Below are 9,736 nucleotides of genomic sequence, written 5' to 3'. Positions count from 1 at the left end.
TGTCATCCCTGCTGGGTCATCCCTGCTGAGGGACAGTGCTGTCATCTCTACTTAGTCATCCCTGCTGAGTCATCCCTGTTGAGGGACAGTACTGCCAACTCTGCTGAGTCATCCCTGCTGAGGGGCAGTGCTGTCATCTCTGCTGAGTCATCCCTGCTGAGGGACAGTGCTGTCATCTCTACTCAGTCATCCCTGCTGAGTCATCCCTGTTGAGGGACAGTGCTGCCAACTCTGCTGAGTCATCCCTGCTGAGGGACAGTGCTGCCAACTCTGCTGAGTCATCCCTGCTGAGGGACAGTGTGTCATCTCTGCTGAGTCATCCCTGCTGAGGGACAGTGCTGCCAACTCTACTCAGTCATCTCTGCTGAGGGACAGTGTGTCATCCCTGCTGAGTCATCCCTGCTGAGAGACAGTGCTGTCATCTCTACTCAGTCATCCCTGCTGGGTCATCCCTGCTGAGGGACAGTGCTGTCATCTCTACTCAGTCATCCCTGCTGGGTCATCCCTGTTGAGGGACAGTGCTGCCAACTCTGCTGAGTCATCCCTGCTGAGGGACAGTGCTGCCATCTCTGCTGAGTCATCCCTGCTAAGGGGCAGTGCTATGTCACCGCTGCTGAGTAATCCCTGCTGAGGAACAGTGTTATCTCTGCTGAGTCATCCTTACTGAGGGACAGTGCTGTCATCACTACTCAAGTCATCCCTGCTGAGGGACAGTGCTGAGTCATCCCTGCTGAGGGGCGGTGCTGAGTCATCCCTGCAGTCAGAGTCATCAGAGTCATTCCTGAGTCATCTCTGCTGAGGGGAAGTGCTGAGTCAGAGTCATCGCTGCTGAGTCAGAGTCATCGCTGCTGAGTCATCCCCCTCTACGGGCAGAAGAAAGCAGTCTTGGTAGCATTCCAGCTTCTTATCTTTGGTATGTAAATAGACATCTGAAGTCAGCCAGAGAGGACAACAAAAGAGAGGAAGCACATTTTGTGTCTAAGACAGATGACACACTTCATATGGCTGCCAGGCAAGAGCTTCTCACTCACCATTCTGCAGCAGACAAACGTGCAATTCTGTGTGTGAATATACCAGACCCCACACTAGACAGGACACTGTGGGGGGCCCAGGGGACAGGTACCACCAGGGACGCCAAGGCAGCTGGAGGGGATGAGACACCACAGCAGAATATTCCAGGCATAGAAGGAGCATATGGGGTGCAGGTCGGAGCCCGTGGCCAATGGCCACATAACCATGAGGTACTGAGGCAGAACACAGCTGCAGAGCAGGGGAGAGGAGGACAGGAATCCCCCTGGAAAAGTCCCCACTCATTCCTGAGGGTGATCCTGCCCAGCAGGGAAGCAGGTTTCCTAGCATAGACTGAGCTTTCATTAAAAAGACGAGAGAAAATCAAATAGGCTTCCCCAGCAGGGAGGCCAAGCCCCAGGCGGAAACAGCTCAGGAAGCATCACGCTGGCAGATTCTCTCTGGGACGTTCCCGTCAGCTCTGCAGTAAGACTCACTAAGTCTGAATATAACTAAACAAATTCAAATGGGTCCAAATTAGTTTTGGGGCTAAGAAAAATGATCTGAGGTCGCTGAACACTCTCAACAGGTGAAAAGTCCTACAGACAAGGGTGAGCGATGCCAGAACTGAATGGAATGGTGAGTCACCAGCGCCCATGACAAGAAGCAGAGCACACATGGTTCCCACCACTCACCAGTGAAGCCTGGGGTGAGCACTGCCAGCTTCCTCGCCAGGGCGTCCTTCCTGAGGCTCTCGTGCAGCTTCAGTGGGCGTAGGTGAACCTTAAAGATGGAGGACCTGCCTTTGATGTCAGGTGGGCCTAGTGAAAAAGAGACACGGGCTCTTGTGCATTCTGGACTTTCAGAACAGCCACCACAGCCACAACCTAGAACTGCAAGGACAGCCGGGGCAGCTACCACAGCCTCATCCCAGAACGCCAAGGACAGCCGGGACCGTCACCACAGCCTCATCCCAGAACGCCAAGGACAGCCGGGACTGTCACCACAGCCTCATCCAAGAACGCCAAGGACAGCCGGGACCGTCACCACAGCCACATCCCAGAACTGCAAGGACAGCTGGGACCGTCACCACAGCCTCATCCCAGAACGCCAGGGACAGCCGGGACAGCCACCACAGCCTCGACAGCCACCACAGCCTCATCCCAGAACTGCAAGGACAGCCGGGACCATCACCACAGCCTCATCCCAGAACGCCAGGGACAGCCGGGACTGTCACCACAGCTTCATCCCAGAACTGCAAGGACAGCCAGGACCGTCACCACAGCCTCATCCCAGAACACCAGGGACAGCCAGGACCGTCACCACAGCCTCATCCCAGAACGCCAAGGACAGCCGGGACCGTCACCACAGCCTCATCCCAGAACGCCAAGGACAGCCGGGACAGCCACCACAGCCACATCCCAGAACGCCAGGGACAGCCGGGACTGTCACCACAGCCACATCCCAGAACGCCAGGGACAGCCGGGACCGTCACCACAGCCTCATCCCAGAACGCCAAGGACAGCCGGGACCGTCACCACAGCCTCATCCCAGAACGCCAGGGACAGCCGGGACAGCCACCACAGCCACATCCCAGAACGCCAAGGACAGCCGGGGCAGTCACCACAGCCACATCCCAGAACGCCAAGGACGGCCGGGACAGCCACCACAGCCTCATCCCAGAACACCAAGGACAGCCGGGACCGTCACCACAGCCACATCCCATAACGCCAAGGACAGCCGGGACAACCACCACAGCCACATCCCAGAACGCCAAGGACAGCCACATCCCAGAACTGCAAGGACAGCTGGGATCCCTGTGGGGGTCTCTGCTGTTGTCCTCCAGCCAGAGCTGGGAAGTAATGGCAGACACCAGCCATGGCGCACGCACATCTAGCTCCACAGCTCCTGAACCCTCAACCCAGGGCCATGTGACCTGACAGCAAGCAACACAAGGCCTGCCGCGGGCAGGGCACATGGGATTAATGCTTCCTAACAAACACCAGAGGGTAGGGGAAGGCAATGAAGGCTGTCAGGCTGAAGAATAACAGATAAACTGCTGTCTTCTAAATTACCAGTATCTGCCACAAGCTCCCGCCACCTGTTTCTATTGCAGCAACATCCCTTCAGGCCCAGCCACATAGATTCTTCCCAAAAACTGGACTGCCAGCATCTCCACATTTTCTTTTTTTTTTTTTTTTCTTTTTTTTTTGGGATGGATTTTTTTTTTTTTTTTTCTTTTTTTTTTGCATTTGCGCGATCTCGCCTCCCCGCAACCTCCACCTCCTGGGTTCAGGCAATTCTCCTGCCTCAGCCTCCTGAGTNCCTCCTGGGTTCAGGCAATTCTCCTGCCTCAGCCTCCTGAGTCGCTGGGATTACAGGCACGCGCCACCATGCCCAGCTAATTTTTTGTATTTTTAGTAGAGACGGGGTTTCACTGTGCTGACCAGGATGGTCTCAATCTCTTGACCTCGTGATCCACCCGCCTCGGCCTCCCAAAGTGCTGGGATTACAGGCTTGAGCCACCGCGCCCAGCCTCCACATTTTCAAAATGTTCCATTAACTGCTTCAGGATTACCATCAAAATCTCCTCCAAATACACTGCAAATGACCTAACTAAACTTTTTAGCCCAGGGGAGACCGGCCCAACCCTGAGAAATGTGCACTCACCAATGTAAATCTGGCAGTCAAACCGGCCAGGCCGCATCAGGGCCGGGTCCAGGATGTCAGGGCGGTTGGTGCCGGCCAGCACCACAACATTGGTGGCTGAATTGAACCCTGGACACAGGAGAAGCAGGTGAGACTACGTGGCAAGCCCGATGTGTGCATGGCAGGTAACCAGCCCAGCCTCCGCGAACCGGGAACCCCACAGCCTGGCTCAGGAGGCATAGACAAGTCCCAAGGCGTGGGTTCTCCTCATCCTGACTTATGACTGGTTCCTGCAGCCTCTGATACCACTTGGTGCTGGAGAGGATGAGGGCAGGCCAAAGGTTACACAGGAGATGGGTGCCCAGCAGAGGGAAGGGAGGAGAAAAGCTGAGTGCCCCACTTCCCTCCTCTCTCCAATCAGTGCCCTCCAGATATCAAAAGTCATAATCTAATTAGAATTACCATTGGGTACTACAGTCAAAAAAATATTTAGGAAATGCTTTTGGCTTGTAGAGAAGTGTTACTAACACAGCAGGCCTGACTGCTGTCTTCAAAAAGGCCTGCTCGCAAGGGCAGTGTGTGGGCACTGTCATTTGGGAGCATTCCCACCATTCCCTGAGAACAGCAGCTCCCTGTGCCCAAACCCCTTGTGCAAAGCCTGGTGCATGCCAGGCAGAGGGTGCCACAGCCCTGGCCCCCAGCAAACACCCTGGCTTCCTTGTCAACATCTGGCATGCGTGGTCACAGCCTGCTGCTGGGGAAGGTTCCACACTGCACCTGGCCTCCCCATGACCTAATTCGCCTTCTGCCCTGGCTGATTTTGCTGTGTCCTTTAACGGTAATAAATCACAGCCATGAGTGTAACTACAAGCTGAGTCCTGTGACTTCTAGCAAGTCACCACTTCGGGGGTGGTCTCAGGGACCAGAACACTGCCCTAAAGCCAAAGAGAAATCAAATCCGCCAGATGTCTAAGTGACAGCTCTCCCAAATCTGAAAGCTGGCACAGATGCCTGGGCGTGCCCAATAAGGCTTTAGCAGGACTGACAGGTGACCATCAGTCACATCTCAGCCAGAATCACTCTGGGAGGAGGCAGGCCTGGGGGAGTCTGTGAGATTCTGGGTGAGGCAGGGGCAGTGAGACAAGGCTCAGAGTGGAAGGAGCACAGGCTGTGAGCACACCACCCTGTGGGCACCGTCAGGAGCACCCGTGCTTGTCTACCTGATCCCCCCCCCAGAGAGGCAGCTGTCTCCCCACTCCAGAGGAACCCTTTCCATCTGGGGGCAGGGAAGTGCACCGCCCCTGCCTGTCACTGAAGGAGGCTTGTGAACCTAACACAGCTTTCTCCATCACATTTGCCTGAGAAGCCTTCCTTAAAACACAGCAATCAGGGATTCTCTTCTGGGGGCGACTTTAGAGAAAAAGCCTGGTGCAGACAGTCACCAAGCAGCTACGGAGGAAGAGGTGCACACCACAGGCTCTGCAGTTTGCACGCACCGTCCATCTCCACCAGCATCTGGTTCAGGGTGTTCTCCGGCTCACTCTGGCCTCCAAAGTGCCCTCGGCCTCGCTTCCTGCCAATCGCATCAATCTCATCAATGAATAAGATACATGGAGCATTTCTTCGGGCCATTGCGAACATATCACGCACCCGAAAACTGAATCCACAGGGTCTGTTTTGCTACCGGCAGAAGACAGGAATGCCGGTTCTCCTCCACCCTCTCCTTGGAAACCTCTGACCCATTCTGCCTGGGTGCACCAGCACCTCCCACAAGTGCCCACGGCCAGGGCCCCACACCGAGCTATTCAAGTTGACCAGTCCTGGTCAAGCCATGGTGCTGAGGCTGCCTGCAGCGGTTCCATCCACCTACCCTTGCTGGCCCAACACCGACAAACATTTCCAGGAACTCCGACCCATTCACAGTGATGAAGGGCACACTGGCCTCCCCTGCAGTTGCTTTGGCAAGAAGTGTCTTGCCTGTACCAGGAGGACCAGTGAGCATGGCTCCCTGAAAAGAACAAAGACAGCAGGTTCTTAACAGGACAGCAGCTACTACGCAGGGCGGCAGCGGCTGCGCAGGGGGGCAGCTGCTACACAGGAATTTGTTTTCCTCCACAGGTGACTTCTGAGATTGACTAAGAAGAATCCCACCAAATGCATACCCTTATAACCTAAGAGTTTTTTCTTTTTATTATTTTTTTTTCTGAGACAGAGTTTCACTCTTGTTGTCCAGGCTGGAGTGCAATGGCACGATCTCGGCTCACAGCAAGTTCTACCTCCCAGGTTCAAGTGATTCTCCTGCCTCGGCCTCCCAAGGAGCCAGGATTACAGGCATGCGCCACCACACCTGGCTAATTTTTGTATTTTTAGTAGAGACAAGGTTTCTCCATGTTGCTCAGGCTGGTCTTGAACTCCCAATCTCAGGTGAACTGCCTGCCTTAGCCTCCCAAAGTGCTGGGATTACAGGCGTGAGCCACAGCACCTGGCCATCCTGAGATTTTCCGAGATTTTTTTTTTTTTAATCTTTGTTGCTTTTTTTTTTTTTGAGATGGAGTCTTGCTCTGTCGCCCAGGCTGGAGTGCAGTGGCACAATCTAGGCTCACTGCAACATCCACCTGCTAGGTTCACCATGTAAGGCCAGGATGGTCTCCATCTCCTGACCCCATGATCCACCCACCTCAGCCTCCCAAAGTGCTGGGATTACAGGCATGAGCCACTGCGCCCAGCCAATCTTTGTTGCTTTTAAAATTAATGCATATTTACCACAAAAAAGGTCAAACATTATAGAGATAATATAGAAAATGAAACCCTTCGTGTTCTGTACCCAGATGAGTCTGTTATTTCTGCAGGAAAAGATCCAGGGGTAGACTTGCTGGATCAAAGGTTCTGAATGTTTATTTATTTACTTACTTACTTACTTATTTTTTAATTTTTTTTTTTTTTTGAGACAGAGTCTCAATCTGTTGCCAGGCTGAAATACAGTGATGCAATCTCAGCTCACTGCAACCTCTGCCTCCTGGGTTCAAGTGATTCTCCTGCCTCAGCCTCCCAAGTAGCTGGGACTGCAGGCGCCCACCGCTCAGCTGTTAAGACTGAGGACGCTGGTGTTTACCGACTGTTTTCTCTGCCTATTTCTACTGTGGCTTCACCAGTTCACGCCCTTCTATCACATCTGTTTCCTTTTTATGGATTATCGTCATGCCTGAATATTGGGAGATATAAAAGGCATACCTGGATTGCTGTTTCTAATCAAGGCTGGGGGCCAATATCTGACTATCTCAAAAGCGATCCTAAGGCTTCTGGGGATTTTTCTTAAGTGTTTAAGAAGAAAACAAAAGACATAAAGGTGAGAGAGGCCACAAAAGTCAAACCAATGCCGGCGTTGGAGCCCATAACCCAGCACCGCTCTTCCGTGGCAGGGTGGGGCCTGACACACGTCAGCCCGCTGTGGACAGTCGTGACACACTACAGCAGGACACCAAGTCTCTTGTACCACCCCTGCTGAGCTAAGAACATGCCGCAGGCAGAAGGAGGCTGGACTCGCCCACGCACACTCCATCCCACTCAGGTGCTCCAGGAAATTCGCCCACCGTGACCACACACACAGCCACTCTTCATGGTGGATTCTCACAGGGGGATGCCACAGGCAGTGGTGATTTTGGGAAATCACTGTACTTCATACCCGAGAAATGGAAAGCCAGATGAATCCTGACCCCACTAACTCTTTCCTGACATCCACAGCACAGCCCAAGGCCTGTGACATGACACCGGCTGACAGAGCCCCCTCTCGCAACAAAAGCCCATGCCTACTGGGAGAGAGGGGCCAACACACCACGTGAGGGGCCTTCCCTGGCACCTGACTGCCTCACACACTCCCTCAATTACACAGATTTTCCCCAGCAAATATATGCATATGAAAAAAAATGTAATAGATATAAATTTAAAAACAAACAAACAAAAAAATGGGTGCAGTGGCTCACACCTGTAATCCCAGTACTTTGGGAGGCTGAGGCGGGTCACCTGAGGTCAGGAGATCAAGACCATCCTGGCCAACATGGTAAAACCCCATCTCTACTAAAATTATAAAAATTAGCAAGGCTTGGTGACATGCACCTATAATCCCAACCACTCAGGAGACCGAAGCAGGAGAATCACTTGAACCCAGGAGGTGGAGGATGCAGTGAGCCGAGATCGCACCACTGCACTCCAGCCTGGGCAACAGAACAAGACTCTGTCTCAAAAAAAAAAAAAAATTCTGAAAGGCAAAGAGAACACCCACTGCAGTGCCTGACTATGAGCAGAGGTGAGTGGCAGCTGCCAGCAGGGCTCCACCACGAGCAGGAGGCCCCAGCTCTGCAGGTCCGTCACACGTCACACACACCAGCTTCCCGCCTCGTGCTCACCAAGGTAGAACAGAAGTCTGTGACCTCCTGGCTTCGCCTAGGTTCACAGTGCTTGGTGTAAGAATTATCTGTTGTCTGGAACAAACGTCCCAGTGAATACCACCCCATGGAGAGGGGCTTGCGGGGGGTGGACAAGGCCACCGCCAAGATCTGGCTGTCCTCAGCCTGGTCAAAGCCCAGAGACGACTTGAAGGGTCTGTGAATTGAGTTTCTGTGAATTCAAGTATTTCTCGGAAAAAAAGGCCACAGCTTCTGTCAGGCCCCCACAAAGAGTCATGACCCCAAAATGGCACCAAAAGATAAACTCGCCTTGGGTGCCCAGAAGCCAGAACCACCACCCTGACCCACAGCACCCGCAATGCGCTGGCTGTCTGGCTGCACACACTAGCCACTGGCCGGGTAGTGGGTTTCCAAAGGGCACTACATCTGGTCCCAAGGCTGTTCATGCAGGCTGCACCTGCTGCTTCATGTCATTACTAATAAAGTAATAAAACATGAGTGAGAAGCAACTGTGACCCACAGCCATCTCTGGCTTTTACTTGAAGCTCAGGATATTACTATGTTTTCTAAAACCAATACCTTTGGAATTTTTGCTCCTAAGTCCTGATACTGCTTGGGATTCTTCAGGAAATTCACAAATTCCATAATTTCCAGTTTGGCTTCTTCGCAACCAGCTACGTCTGCGAACCGCACATCGATGTTGCTCTTTAAGACCGTGGCTGTTGTCTCACCAACACTGAAGAGGCCCCGTCCTCGTCCACTGGGCCCAGCTCCCATCGGGCTCCTCCTGGCAGCACAGAGGAGAATTCCAACCAGGAGAAGGGTGGGCAGCAGGCTTCGCAAGAAAGACCTGGAAAATTCAAGAGAACTACTCATCATGCTCAGGTCAGAAATAGCACCCTCATGCCAGGCATGGTGGCTCATATCTGTAATACCAGCACTTTGGGAGGCTGTGGTGTGAGGATCTCTTGAGCCCAGAAATTCAAGACCAGCCTGGACAACATGGCAAGACCCCATCCACCTGTACAAGAAATATAATAATGGCTGGGCGCAGTGACTCACACCTGTAATCCCAGCACTTTGGGAGGCAGAGGCAGGTGGATCACCTGAGGTTAGGAGTTTGAGACAAGCCTAACCAACATGGTGAAACACCATCTCTATTAAAAATATAAAAATTAGCCGGGCGTGGTGGCGTGTGCCTGTAGTCCCAGCTACTCAGGAGGCTGAGGTGAGAGGACTGCTTGTGCCTGGGAGTTCAAGGCTGCAGTGAGCCATGATCACACAACTGCACTCCAGCCCCAATGACAAAGCAAAACCCTGTCTTTCAAAATAGACCACTCTAGGACTTTGTTTTGCTACACAAAAGGGAAGAGGTTTTTTTCGTGTGTGTGTGTGCGTGTGTGCGTGTGTGTGTGTGCGTGTGTGTGTGTGTGTGTGTGTGTGTTTGTTCCATTTTGTTTATTCATTTTTGAGATGGAGTCTTGCTTCAAGCAATTCTCCCACCTCATCCTCTGGAGCAGCTGGGACTACAAGCACATGCCACCACGCCCAGCTGATTTTTGTATTTTTAGTAGAGACGGGGTTTCACCATGTTGGCCAGGCTGGTCTTGAACTCCTGACCTCAAGTGATCTGCCCACCTCGGCCTCCCAAAGTGCTGGGATTACAGGCGTGAGCT

The 9,736-nt window shown here is 53.0% G+C and overlaps 1 protein-coding gene across 1 annotated transcript in view; it reads right to left on the bottom strand.

Annotated features, from left to right (window-relative positions):
* The window catches only part of LOC108292851 (AFG3-like protein 1), a 37,884-nt gene that overhangs the window by 13,335 nt on the left and 14,813 nt on the right, over positions 1 to 9,736 (bottom strand). Inside the window, exons 6-10 of the mRNA XM_017513986.2 lie at positions 8,640 to 8,910; positions 5,532 to 5,665; positions 5,154 to 5,311; positions 3,679 to 3,786; positions 1,704 to 1,829 (exon numbers count right to left, since the gene is read on the bottom strand). Coding sequence (XP_017369475.2) covers positions 1,704 to 1,829; positions 3,679 to 3,786; positions 5,154 to 5,311; positions 5,532 to 5,665; positions 8,640 to 8,910 — 797 coding nt within the window. The remainder of the gene's footprint in view (positions 1 to 1,703; positions 1,830 to 3,678; positions 3,787 to 5,153; positions 5,312 to 5,531; positions 5,666 to 8,639; positions 8,911 to 9,736) is intronic.

Source organism: Cebus imitator, unplaced genomic scaffold, assembly GCF_001604975.1.
Source record: "Cebus imitator isolate Cc_AM_T3 unplaced genomic scaffold, Cebus_imitator-1.0 Scaffold509, whole genome shotgun sequence".
Taxonomy (NCBI): Eukaryota; Metazoa; Chordata; class Mammalia; order Primates; family Cebidae; genus Cebus; species Cebus imitator.
Note: the sequence above shows the minus strand (reverse complement) of the source record. Positions and strands in the feature narration are given on the sequence as shown.